General features: G+C 45.4%; 1 protein-coding gene across 3 annotated transcripts in view; it reads right to left on the reverse strand.

The window, feature by feature from the left end:
- The window catches only part of NBEAL1 (neurobeachin like 1), a 190157-nt gene that overhangs the window by 137521 nt on the left and 37939 nt on the right, over positions 1 to 14697 (reverse strand). For all 3 annotated transcript variants that reach the window (XM_029068756.2, XM_029068751.2, XM_029068752.2), the window contains exon 3: positions 6251 to 6342. In XM_029068756.2, the coding sequence (XP_028924589.1) occupies positions 6251 to 6342 (92 nt within the window). The remainder of the gene's footprint in view (positions 1 to 6250; positions 6343 to 14697) is intronic.

Below are 14697 nucleotides of genomic sequence, written 5' to 3' on the forward strand. Positions count from 1 at the left end.
AATGGTAAGAGAACTTGGACTGTATCAAAGTTCCCCCTCCGTTGTAATTAAGAATTCGAAACTAAACTGACTAAATGCATATCGATAAGGATATGGTGCTTCTCGCTTCATACTTTTTTGAAATTAATACATGAGGCAGGTCTTCCAGCAAGCTTGAGCTCTGGGGGGGTAAAAAGGAGAATGAGATGAGGCAATGACGAGAAATGTGGAGAGGAGAAAAGAGAGGCAGACAGAGAGAGGACAAGGAGGAACTGAACCACATTTAAAGGAGAGAATAAAGAACAAGTCGTTGAAGTAACACCAAGAGGTCGCCGACCAATGGGCAGAGCCAGGGCCTGGGAGTCAGGGGACCCTGGTTCAAATCCCCGTCCCACCACTTGCCTGCTGTGTGGCTTTGGGAACATCGCTTCACGTCTCTGTGCCTTAGTTACCTCATCCGCCAAACCGAGATTAAAACTGTGAATCCCATGTGGGACATGGACTGTGTCCAATCCGATAATATTGCATATATTTAGGCCTGGGAGTCAGAAGGACCCGGGTTCTAATCCCAGCTCCAACACTCGGTGGCCGTGTGACCGTGGGCAAGTTGCACCACCCGCCCTCTCTAGACTGGAAGCCCGTTGTGGGCGGGGATTGTCTCTCCCTACTACTGCTGTATTGTACTTTCCAAGCACTTAATACAGTGCTCTGCACACAGTAAGTGATCAATAAATACGACTGAATGGATGGATTTTCTGGGCCTCAATTACTTCATCTGTAAAATGGGGATTAACACTGTGAGCCCCAGATGGGAGAGGGACTGTAACTATCTTGATTACCTTGTATCTACTCCAGTGCCTAGTACAGTGACTGGTACACAGTAAGCACTTAAATTATTATTATTATTATTATTATTATTATTATTGAGCTTACAGCCTCTACTTCACAACCCCACCACGGGACAGGGAACACGGATGTCTGAGCAAAGTCGGAACCCGCTGGCCTGCCTGACCCTGCAAAAACTACCAGCTGACCCAAATCCCGCGACTGTCCCATCCGCGCAGTGACAACCGAGGACCTTGAAAATGCCGACTGGCGGCAGCTAAATATGAAATCGAGCCTGAGAGAGTCAGACGGGACCTCGAAGTGGAAGCAAAACTTAGGACAAGTTAAATGCTTCTGTACCTTCTGAACAATTGAGAGATACTGCAAATTTCAGGGGGGAAATTTAAGTTAATCAGCCAATCCTATTTACTGAGCACTTACCGTGTGCCTCTGTACACTCTACTAAGCACTTGGGAGGGTACAACAATGAGCTCGCTGTCTAGAGGGGCAGACATTAATAGAAATAAATGACAGGTATAAGGTCTTAAGCGCTGTGGGGTTGGGAGGGGAGATGAACAAAGGGAGCAAATCAATTCATGGGCACTTGATGAAACAGTCCTTGGACCGAGGTTACCAACTCTGTTGCACTGTACTTTTCCAAGCTTTTAGTAATAATAATCATAATGTTATTTGTTAAGCGCTTACTATGTGCAGAGCATTGTTCTAAGCGCTGAGGTAGATACAGGGTAATCAGGCTGTCCCACATGAGGCTCAGAGTCTTCATCCCCATTTTATAGATGAGGGAACTGAAGCCCAGTGAAGTGACTTGCCCACAGTCACACAGCTGACAAGTGGCAGAGCCGGGACTAGAACCCATGACCTCTGGCTCCCAAGCCCATGCTCTTTCCACTGAGCCCCACCCAGCAATCACTCAATAAATACCAGTGATGATTAACTTTTTTAATGGCAATTATTAAGCCCTTACTATGCGCCACGCACTGTACTAACCGCTGGGGTAGATAGAAGATAACCAGGTTGAATTCAGTCAACGTCCCATGTGGGGCTCAGAGTCTCAATCCCCATTTTACAGAAGATCATGGGCACAGACAAGTGAAGTGACTTGCCCGAGACCACACAGAAGACAAGTGGAGGCACAGGGATTAGAAACCAGGTCCTCCAATAGCAGAACCTCCTGAACTCTTCAAATCAGGAGGCGTGATGATGTCTTCGAAGGGAGTGAACAAAAAAACACTGAAGCCCAATTTGGGGTTGAAAAGTGAACTTTCCAGAGTCACTCTGGTACAAGAAATCTTCGACGTTTGATACTTCAGATTCAGCTGAGATGGGAAGAGCTTTTCGGCTGATCCCACTGACCCGCCTTGATGCTGAACTCAAGATAAATTAATGTGGATTTCTTTGTTGCCCTGACATAGAGAAGAGGCGTGGCTCAGAGAAGTGGCATGGCTCAGTGAAAAGAGCACAGGCTTCGGAGTCAGAGGTCATGGGTTCGAATCCCAGCTCTGCCACTTGTCAGCTGTGTGACTGTGGGTAAGTCACTTTACTTCTCTGTGCCTCAGTTCCCTCATCTGGAAAATGGGGATGAAGACTGTGAGCCTCACGCAGGACAACTTGATGACCCTGTATCTACCCCAGTGCTTAGAAAAGTGCTCTGCACATAGTAAGCGCTTAACAAATCCCAACATTATTATCTTGAAAGGAAGAGGCTGTGTGTGGTTTCCACTAATCCCAGAGATTAACCTTCATGCTACATGCAATGCAGTTCCCCTCTCCACTGTGTGTCTCATTAATTGAAGAGTTCAGCCTTGGGCCGGCAGTTTGGAACTACGGAAGGTAAGATATATTTGTCTATTACTGACTTTCACAGCATTTTGAATGCCATATTGTATTGTACTGTCCCAAGCACTTAACACCCTGCTAAGATGGAGAAGCAGCGTGGCTCAGTGCAAAGAGCCCGGGCTTGGGAGTCGGAGGTCGTGGGTTCTCACCCCGGCTCCGACACTTGTAAACTGTATGACTTTGGGCAACTCACTTCACTTCTCTGTGCCTCAATTTCCTCATCTCTCAAATGGGGATTAAGACTGGGAGCCCCACTGGGACAACCCGATCACCTTATATCCCCACCACCCCGGCGTTTACAGCAGTGCTTCACACACAGTAAGCAGTTAAATACCATTACTATTATTACAGTGCTCTGCCCAGAATAAGTGCTCGGTAAATATTACCGATTAGCTGATTATAGATTCACCACGGTCTAGAGTCGGGTTCCTGGGTTCTAACCCCAGCTCTGCCACTTGCCTACTGCGTGACCCTGGACAAGTCATTTAACATCTCTGTTAAATGGAGATTCCTGTGGCTCCCTCCTCCTTAGATGGTGAGCCTCATGTGAAACAGGGGAAGGGGTTCTCTCTGCATATGTTGTACCTACCTCGGTATTTAGAACAGTGCTTGGCACATTGTAAGCACTTCTAAAGCACAATTATCTTTATTATTACATGAGGAGGATTTAACAACATGGCCGTTCCTTGAAGCAGATAAAACGAGAAGCAGTTGAGAAGCAGCGTGGCCCAGTGGCAAGAGCCCAGGCTTGGGAGCCAGAGGTCATGGGTTCGATTCCCAGCTCTGCCGCTTGCCAGCTGTGTGACCTTGGGCAAGTCACTTTACTTCTCTGGGCCTCAGTGACCTCATCTTTAAAATGGGGATTAAAACTATGAGCCCCACGTGGGACAGCCTGATCACCTTGTATCCCCCCAGCGCTCTGCACATAGTAAGCACTTAACAAATACCAGCATTATTATTTTTAACAATGATGCCCCTCCCACCACCACCACTCTACGGCCAGCAGAGGAGCGCCGTGGTCTGGGAGACAGAGGACCTGGGTTCTAATCCCACCTCTGCCAGCTGCCAGCTGTAGGACCTTGGGCAAGTCACTTAACTTCTCTGTGCCTGTTTCCTCCGCTGTCAAATGTGGATTCATTGCCTATTTTCCCCCCTCCTTAGATGGTGAGCCCTTTGTGGGACAGGGATTATGTCCAACCTCATTAAGTTGTATTTATCCCAGCACTTGCAACAGTGCTTGTCAACTACTAAATGCTTAATAAATAAAACAACTATAACAATAATAACGCTTGTCAATGATATCTGCTTCTCCTTCCCCCATTAGGTTTGGACAACCAATCGGAAAAAATAAAATTCAGCCCTGCTCAGGGCAAAACCTATTGGGGAAGAAGTGACTGTTTGCTGTTTCTTGTTGTTTCTGCTACTCTGCTCTGCACCAGGGACATCTTTGAGACTAAATATATCGGGTTTGGTTTTGTTGTTTTTTTTTTAGAATTACCATATTAATGTGAACTGGCACTTTTTAAAATATTAAGGATCCAGCCACTCTCTAAAAATGTCTGAGGACACAATTGTGGCATTTGTTAAGCACTACTTTGAGTGATGCACTGTTCTAAACGCTGGGGCAGACAGAAGATGGATAGAAACATGGGGCACACGGTTTTCATAATGAAGCAGGGTGGTCTAGTGGATGGAGTAGAGGCCTGGGAGTCTGAAGGAGTTGAGTTCTAATCCTCCTCCACCACTAGTCTGCTATGTGACCTTGGGCAAGTCACTTCACTTCTGTGTGCCTCAGTTCCTTCATCTGTAAAATGGGGATTAAAACTGTGAGGTCAATGTGGGACAGGGACCATGTCCAACGAAATTACCTTGCATCTACCCCAGCACTCGATATAGTGCCTGGCACAGAATAAGCACTTAAATATCATGATCACTATTATTTTAATCCCCATTTTACAGATGAGGTTAACCGAGGCCCAGAGAAGACTTGCCCAGGGTCACAGAGCAGACGTGTGGCACATTCGGGATTAGAACCCAGGTTCTCTGACTCTTAGACCTGGGCTCTTTCCACTGAGCGACCCTGCTTCCTTATCGCTCATCCTTATGAGGCTATTACTCAAAAAGAGGGGTTCCGTGAGAACAGTACACCACACTAGCCTCTCCTTGGCAACTGACACCCTGCTATTAGTAGGGAGGCCGCACGGTCCGAGGTGGTTTTTTTTACCAGTCCTTAGCATGTTTCCTCTGCTCTCTTGGCTTGTGGTTCCTCGATTTCTACTCTCCACGCAACAGCTGTTTGGGAATCGTGTTATCATCCTTTGTCCTCACGCATCCCACCCAGCAGAGCTGCGCTGAGGTGAGTCTCGCTCCCTCGCTAGGAGAATGACCTCATTCCAGAACTTTGATGTCTGGGATCCCATCTCGCCATCTGATGCTAGAGAGCATTTGTTTGTTGTGGATTAAGTGAATAATGCAAACAATAAAAGCCTCCTAGGAGATTCTGTTTAGCCATGTTTTCAATTTTTGTCAGGAAAGTCTGATTGTAAACAGGGGTGAACACACTTTACTTCCATTTGCCACAAATTAGAGAAATGGTTCTAATGAACAATGGGCCCAAGAAAGCTTCATTTACACAAAAAATTTCTAAGTCCTCATTTAATTGAAGGAAAAATTCAGCGGACTCAACAAACTAGGCCTCTTCAAGTACTTTCAAAAAAATGAATCACATAAAACCTTACTTCTACTCCCAAATTGTTCTTATAGAGAACTTATTAGGTTGCTCATGAGGAACGACTAGGTTTGAGTAAAAGCACTCATTGGTTCTTTCTTGCACTTTTGCTTTTTTGAGGGGCTTCAGAATGAATGAGAAAAGCAGCAAGCAAGGATGCAAAAAAGGAAGCGGTTTTCACCGAAACAAAAAAATACAACTTGCAAATGAAGTTTACCTGGGGGAAGATTTGGAAAAGTTGTCGAGTAATTTAACATAGGGACGTCTCTGTGCAGACAAAAGGGAAGGACAAGAACACTTAAGGGTAGTGAAGTTGGCCGTTTCAGCTAGGTCCAAATTGAAAACCCTAATGATGGTAAACTTTCAGAAGGCAGATTGGGTCACGGTCGTTAAAGCTACATGCCTGAAAAAATGCCCATTTTTAGACCTGATGATTGAAAACAAGAGGATTTGGACAGAGGACAGAAGAGTGGTGACTTTGAAGCTAGCAGTTTCCATTTTAGAAAAAGCAATGGAATTGTTTTGAAGCAACTGTGTGTGGGTGTATCGACACTGCAGTTGTGCGAGCAGAACTACCGCAGGAAGAAAAACCGTGAACAATGCGGTCTGATTTGAAAATATCATTGGCAATCTAATGAAGACCCGTAAGATATGACTTGATGCCTTCAGTTTTTCACCTCGTCTGTGAAATCTCACTGCCAACGACAAGTGGCCCTTCGATGAAAAATATCATCCATGGATTAAAACAGTGAGGAGCAGGAAAGGACTTTACTCTTAAATCCAAAGCTAGAGACCAGATTGATTATTCCTGGAGACCTCAATTAGGAGAAATAGAATGCGACTCAGTCCATTTCCTCTTACCTGGTGGGCAGTTTCTCAAAGTCCACATCCAAGAATTGCTCGTAGCTGGATACAAAACTGTCCAGCCATAATTTCAGGTAATCTGGGTCTTTCTAAAATGAAAAGAAAAGGATTAGCAATCTATCTTTCGGGAAGCAACCAACAGTACTTATTTAGCGCTTACTGTGTGGAGAACACTGCACTAAGCACTTGGGAGAGTACAGTACAATAGAGCAAGTAGGGTGGCCAAGTGGATAGACCCCGGGCCTGGAGTCGAAAGGGCCTGGGCTCTAATCCTTTTCTGCTGTGTGACCGTGGGCAAGTCACTTAACTTCTCTGTGCCTCAATTACCTCATCTGTAAGTACGGGGATTAAGATTGTGAGTCCCATGCAGGACAGGTACTGCGTCCAACCCAATTTGCTTGTATCCACCCCAGCACTTAATACAGTGCCCTGGTACATAGTAAGCGCCAAACGAATACCATCAGATAAGTAGATAGACACGATCTCTGCCCTCAAGGAGTTTACCATCTAGCATGACATTCAAATTTTTCCCTCCTATTTAAACTGTGAGTCCCATTTGAACAGAGATGGTGTCCGATCTGATTAATTTACACCTAGCCCAGCAGTGAGAACAGTGCTGGACACATAGTAAGTGCTTAACAAATACAATAATAATCCTTATAACTAAGATACAAATGCATGTTCCTATAAAAATGAGATGGAGTCACATATGTATTTAGAGAAATTGGAAGACAAAGACAGTTATCCCCAACTCTGACTTTAAAATCTCATCATTCCGGCTCACCTTTCAAGCAATAGATGTTCTAATACAAAACAAGCATATCTGGGGGAGAGGTTTTCCAATAAATTTCCTTTTGCCCTGAATCATTACCAAAAAATGCACCAAAAAGCCAACAGAAGGGATGAAATATTAACAGACCCCGAGTCACAGAGACAAAGATACATTAATGGAGCCACTGATCATCGTCATCAGTCTTCCCTGTGAGTTTATCCCGTAAGTCTGCCACGGAAGGTATCTTCGGTCTTTTCGCCAATCTACCAATCGAATTATTGAGTGCTTACTGCGTGCACAGCACTGTAGTAAGCACTTGCAGGAGTCCAATAAAACAGAGGAGGTGATCCCTGCCCATGAGGAGCTTACAGACTAGAGGGGTTTCTATGTCTGCAGTCCCAAGCATCCAAATCTCAGCCCTGATTCTGCCCTTCCCCTAGCTCCCGAGTTTTCTGAAAAGTTTATTACATGCCAATTTATACTAGGGGATCGTTTCCCCTCTGAAGCCGAAATCTTCTAGGCCCATTTTTGTTTGGTATTTTTGGCCTATTCCTCCACTAAAACCACAACAGGTTCAGCGAGCCGAGTAACACCACGGGGGTTTGGGCTCAGAGCCGCTGGGTGCTGACTGCAAAGCTCCAGAGGAGGACCAGAAGCAGTGTGCCCTAGTGAATAGAGCACGGGCCTGAGAGTCAGAAGTACCTGAGTTCTAATCCTGGCTCCCCCAATTTACCTGTCGTGTGACTTTGGAAAGTCACTTCTCTAGGCCTCAGTTATCTCATCTGTAAAATGGGGATTGAGGCTGGAAGCCCTGTGAGGGACAGGGACCATGTCCAAGCTGACTGACTTGTACCTACCACGGCACTTATTACAGGGCCCAGCACATAGTAAGTGCTTAATACCATTAATTAATTAATTGATACCAATCTTGATTCTATTTATCGTGATTAAGTTGCTTTGTTTTTGTCCGTCTGCCTCCCCCTATTAGACTGTAAGCCCATCAGTGGGCAGGGATTGTCTCTATCTGTTGCCGAATTGTACGTTCCAAGCGCTTAGTACAGTGCTCTGCACATAGTAAGCGCTCAATAAATACTATTCAATGAATGAATGAATTAAAACACAACAAAACAACCCCCCAGCCCCAGCCTCTCGCCTCCACTTTCTCCTCTTACATAGAGTCGGCAGGAGATAGTAGCCGGTGGGGTAATGAGCCTCAGGGGCGGGGGGTGGTCACAAGGACTGTAAAATTTTAGGAGTGGGGGGATCCTCCAATTCCTTGACGAAGTTTCAGAAGTGGAGGGTTAATCTCTCTTTCCAATTCTGGTTGTCAAGGGGTTCCCGGCGATTCAGAGTTTCAACCACTAACTGCCATCAGCCATTAATCTTTAGTTGCTCTACGGGTGGGTGAGCAGTTACCGTGACACCTTGGGAAGGCAGGAAGGAAGCCAGACAGAAAAAAAGCTGACGGAGAATGAATGGAGAGAATAAAGCGAGGGGAGAGACAGGCTAGGCCAGGTGGGATGAAGACAGTGGCAAAAGAAGAAAGAAGAGAGAGCAGGATTGGGAGATTGGAGTGAAAGAGGGGCTGTTGGGGGCAGCAGGAGCTGCAAGAGGACGAGAAGAAAATGGGGAAAGCAAAGGAAAACCAAGAAAGAAATGGGGGTGGAGAAAACTAGGAGGAAAAGGAATGGGGGAAAACTGCAGAGAAGCAAAAAGAAAAGGCAACAGCAAGAAAGAGGGAAGCACCATGTCGAAACTGGAAACAAAAGAGCGGGAGACAAAGGCATCACAAAAGGGAGGAGCCAAGAATCCAAGAATTTTCCAGGTCTCAACTAGTCCTTTCCTATGTATAAGTGTGTGGAGGAATACCTGAACACCCGAACTTGTTCATCTGCCTACATACATAGAAAAATTCCTTCACCCTGTATTCTTTGTATGGGGAGAACAGAGGCAGGACAGTCTCTTTCTTTAAAAAAGAACTTTTTTTTAAACGGATGAATCACTACCAAGATGAGCCGATCCCCTTCCACGGAGACCTTCTAAAATAGAATGGGTTCTCACTTATCTAATAATAATGTTGGTATTTGTTAAGCGCTTACTATGTGCTGAGCACTGTTCTAAGCGCTGGGGTAGACACAGGGGAATCAGGTTGTCCCACGTGGGGCTCACAGTCTTAATCCTCATTTTACAGATGAGGTGACTGAGGCACCGAGAAGTTAAGTGACTTGCCCAAAGTCACACAGCTGTCAAGCGGCCGAGCCGGGATTCGAACCCATGACCTCTGACTCCAAAGCACGTGCTCTTTCCACTGAGCCACGCCCTAGTCAGGTAGGGTGACCCAAGAGGTCTATTCCAGGCCTGAACTGCCCAAATGGGATTGCATTTTTATTTAAACTGGCAAATGCACTTCTACTGCCCACTTGAACTTTGATCAGGGTGAGAAAGAAAGCATCAAGATCAATGTAGGACTAACTGCTTTCCTTCCAATAAAACAAAGCACCAATTCTATCATTAGGGTACTGACAAAGCCAGCTGATATGGATGAGAGATTTATAACTTTGTGTGAACAGTGTCTCCGTGGAACTCTGCCTCCTAGGTACAGATCTCACCCCCACTCCTCTTTCCCTCCCTTAATTGCTCTGGCCTCACCTCCCAGCTCAAACCCTTTCTTCCTCCCCTCCACCACCAGTAATCCCCCTCTCTCTCAGCTCTTTACTCATCCATCAATGAGAGTGTGCTTTAATAAATTATGGCACTGGTTAAGCGCTTACTATGTGCCAAGCACTGTTCTAAGCGCTGCGGTAGATCCAAGGAAATCAGGTTGTCCCACTTGGGGCTCACAGTCTTAATCCCCATTTTACAGATGAGGGAACTGAGGCACAGAGATGTTATGTGACTTGCCCAAAGTCACACAGCTGACAAGCAGCGGAGCGGGGATTTAGAACCCACAACCTCTGACTCGGAGACTACAACTGAGTGATTAGAATAGAGATTTTAAAAAAAAACACACATTCACACACACCTATCTAATGAAAACCATTCCACTCAATTATTGACTCCTAGGAGACTTTCTATTTTCTAGATCACAGTGCCTCTAGCTATCGCTAACTGCCTGGGGAAAAGAACAAAACGATGTTTTTCCCGGGGAGAAAAAAATAGCCCAGATCTTATTTCAGATCCTATTCCAGAAAGGTTTCCTTCCCCCTTGTGTCCAGAGTTCATTTTCCAAAAAGGGATCATTTCTGCAAATGTTTTTTTTTTTAAATTAAGTTGCAACAGGTTGTGTAGTTAACTTGTTACATTCAAAGAATTCAAACAACGAAGGTAATTAACACACATTTTAATTTCCCTTCACTTGATAATCTCCTGATTGTAAATTCCTCATGAGCAGCGAATGTGTCTACCAACTGCACTGTATGGTAATAATAATAGCAGCAATAATTACGGTATTTGTTAAACACTTACTATGTGCCAGGCACTGCACTAAGCACTGGGGTGGAAGCAAGCAAACTGGGTTGGACCCAGTCCCTGTCTCACATGGGCTCACAGTCTCAATCCTCATTTTACAGATTAGGTAACTGAGGGACAGAGAAATGAAGTGACTTGTCCAAGGCCACACAGCAGACAGGTGGCAGAGCCGGGATTAGACTCTCCAAAGCACTCGGTAAAAGCCCTCTGCACACAGGAGGTGCACAATAAATACCCCTGACAATCAGTGCTATCTATTGAGCAGCTACTGGGCGAGAAGTCCCACAGTAGAGCAAGACCCAAAGTCCAGGCTACAAGGATTCTGAGCAGAAACAGAAAATCATCTGCAAATAGCGAGAGCAGGAGGAAGAGCAACAATTTGGAAGAGGCAAATTAAAACCAAAGCACAGAAATACCGCAAAGGGGCATCTATAGAAGGAATGAATTTCTATTAGAGCTGACAAATCAGTTTGATAATAATAACAACAGTATTTAAGAATTTACTCTGTGCCCGGCACTGGGATAGATACAGGTCAATTAGGTTGGAAACAGTCACTGGCCCATATTGAACATTTACTATGTGGAGAACACTGTACTAAACACTTGGGAGAGTATCATAAAATAGAGTAAGAAGTGTGGCCAAGTGGACAGACCCAGGGCCTGGGACTCGAAAGGACCTGGACTCTAATCCTTGTCTGCTGTGTGACCGTGGGCAGATAGATCGCTTCGCTTCTCTGTGCCTCAGTTACCACATGCATAAAAATGGGTATTAAAACTATGAGTCCCATGCAGGACAGGGACTGCGTCCAACCCAATCTGCTTGTATCCACCGCAGCACTTAGTACAGTGTCTGGCACATAGAAAGCATTTCATCAATACCATTAAAAAAAAAACCAACTGGGACTGTGCCCAAACTGATTAGCTTGGATCGACCCCAGCGCTTAGGACAGTGCCAGGTACATAGTAAGCACTTAAATACCAAAAAAAAGTAAAGAGACACGATCTCTGCCATCAAAGAGATCGTAGAGAAGCTGTGTGGCTCGGTGGAAAGAGCCTGGGCTTGGGAGTCAAAGGTCATGGGTTCTAATCCCAGCCCTCCCGCTTGCCAGCTATGTGACTTTGGGCAAGTCACTTCACTTCTCTGGGCGTCGGTTACCTCATCTGTAAAATGGGGATTAAAAACTGTGAGCTCCACATGGGACAACCTGATCACCCTGTATACCCCCAGCGCTTAGAACAGTGCTTTGCACTGAGTAAGCGCTTAACAAATACCACCTTTATTATTATCAAGGCATTAACCCCTGGCCAGTATCTCATCCTTATTTGACAGATGGGGAAACAGGGGCCCAAAGAAGTCAAGTGACTTGCCCGAGGTCACACGGCAGGCAGGTGGTAGAGCCCGGGATTAGAACCCAGGTCCCCACGCTCCCTCCTGTTCTTTCCGAGAGGCCACACTGCTTCTTGGTATTCGGGTGGTCCCGAGCCACTGAAGTGGGCCGAGTCAGGACGAAGACTGGGTGAGGTTCGGACTCCCCCCTTCTCCCACTTCACAACATCCACTAAGGGGGCTGGTTTCTCCTCCAAAGAGCAGGCCCTGCCCAATGGGCCCGACATTTGCATTTCTCTCCACTGTTCCCATGAGCTCCTCGCTCTACAAAGCGTAGATACTTAATCACCGAAGCAAGCAATTTCAAATTTTAGGAGGCAGAGAAAAGATGACGGTTTGGATTCGTCTGTGGGTGTTTTTAATGAGTTTCCTGGAAAAAAAAAACACTCTCTCGGTGTTCTTAAATCCAAATGAGGACAGTCTGTTACCGCGGCTAGGACGAGCTGCAAAGGCCAACCACTCAGTCATAAACAAGCATGTGCATGAAAAAGGGAATGGAGGCTTAATCACTCAGCTAAGACATGGAAAAGAAAAGAAGCAGGAGAATAGATTCCTGAGGCTCCCCCACTGCCATGCCTTTCTATAGGAGCCAACAGATGTGTGGAAAACTTCCACGTGCAATCCATAACATGGCCAGAAAACCACTTTAGAGGCAACAAATGGTATTCATAGACTACTTCAAAGCTCAAGATAAAGTTCCTGGAATAAATTCACTGCATCTACGGATATACCGGGGAGCAGTGACTTAACAGAGAGCTTTTACTAATAGTTTGAACACCAGACCAAAAAAGACAAATTAAGTCTGAAATCAAACTGAAAATACAAAATTGAAACAGCTTCGACTGGGTCAAGTCAATTCCTCTTCTAGATTCCTCTCTATAAAGCAGGATGGTGTCAGAAAATGGTGATATTAAAATGTTCCACTGCTGCCTTCGATATCTGGCAGTATATGAACAGCTTAGGATCAGTCAGTCGTATTCAATCGTTGCTTTCTGTGTGCAGAGCACTGTACTCCTCCCCAGTGCTTAGAACAGTGCTTTGCACATAGTAAGCGCTTAACAAATGCCACCATCACTATTATTATTATCACTAAGTGCTTGGGAGAGCACACTATAATACACAGGCTGAAGAGTCTTGCCCCATTTCTTTGCCCAAAGGAGAGCTTTGCACCCAAAACTTATCTTATGCCAGGACCCAAAACCAGAGTGGATTTCCTCATTATCTTATTTTGCTGATTAAAACTTTTAAAAATGCTTCCATACAGCAACTTTCAAGGGGGAAGATAAAGCTACAGTCACACTGTCTCTCAGAATGAACTTGAGACTCCCAGGGTCTGAAGTGAGGGTCACATTTCTCTGCTGCATGACCTTAGGCAACTCACAACTTCTTTGGGCCTAAGTTACTTCCGGCAGTAAAATGGGAATCGATACTGAGCCCCCCCATTTGGGACGGGGACTGTGCCCAGCCCGACTGGCTTGTATCTACCCCAGCGTTTAGGACAGTGCCTGGCACAGCAGATGCTTAATAATAATAATAATAATAATAATAATAATGTTGGTATTTGTTAAGCGCTTACTATGTAGAGAGCACTGATCTAAGCGCTGGGGTAGATACAGGGTCATCAGGTTGTCCCACGTGAGGCTCACAGTCTTCATCCCATTTTACAGATGAGGGAACTGAGGCACAGAGAAGTGAAGTGACTTACCGACAATCACACAGCTGACATGTGGCGGAGCCGGGGTTCGAACCCATGACCTCTGACTCCCAAGCCCGTGCTCTTTCCACTGAGCCACGATGCTTCCCTAATAAATACTTAATCAATACCACAATTCATTCATTCAATAGTATTTATTGAGCACTTACTATGTGCAGAGCACTGTACTAAGCGCTTGGAATGTACAAATCGGCAACAGATAGAGACAGTCCCTGCCCAGTGACGGGTTTACAGTCTAATCGAGGGAGACAGACAAAAACAATAGCAATAAATAGAATCAAGGGGATGAACATCTCATTAAAACAATAGCAATAAATAATAAATAATAATAAATAACAATTATTACTATTGCAGTCTCACATTTCCACCTACCTTCATCTCAGGTTGGATGTCCTGCCAACACCTCCCAAACAGAACTCATGTTCCCACCCAAATCCTGTTTTCCCAGTGATTCTCCTATCACTGTTGACACCACCATCTTCCTTGCAAGAAGAAACCTAAAATCTTGGCACCTTTTTTTTTTATGGCATTTGTTAAGTGCTTACTATGCGCCAGATGCTGTACTAAGCGCTGGTTCAATACTCACTTATCAGGTTGGACACAGTCCCTGTGTCCACACATCTTAATCCCCATTTTACAGATGAGGTAACTGAGGCCCAGAGAAGCTAAGTGACTTGCCCAAGGCCACACAGCAAACACGTGGCAGAGCTGGGATTAGAATACAGATCTTTGTGACTCCCGGGCCCATGCGTTACTCACTGAGCCATGCTGCCTCTCTTGGATCCTTGACTCATCTCTTTCATTCAATCGTATTTATTGAGCGATTACAGTATGTAGAGGACTGTACTAAGTGCTTGGAAAGTACAATATAGCAATAAAGAGAGACAATCCCTGCCCACAACGGGCTTACTGTGGAAGCAGCGTGGCTCAGTGGAAAGAGCCCGGACTTGGGAGTCAGGTCATGGGTTTGAACCCCGGCTCCGCCACATGTCAGCTGTGTGACTGTGGGCTGGTCACTTCACTTCTCTGTGCCTCAGTTCCCTCATCTGTAAAATGGGATGAAGACTGTGAGCCTCACATGGGATAACCTGATTACCCTGTTA

Source organism: Ornithorhynchus anatinus, chromosome 7 (assembly GCF_004115215.2).
Source record: "Ornithorhynchus anatinus isolate Pmale09 chromosome 7, mOrnAna1.pri.v4, whole genome shotgun sequence".
NCBI lineage: Eukaryota > Metazoa > Chordata > Mammalia > Monotremata > Ornithorhynchidae > Ornithorhynchus > Ornithorhynchus anatinus.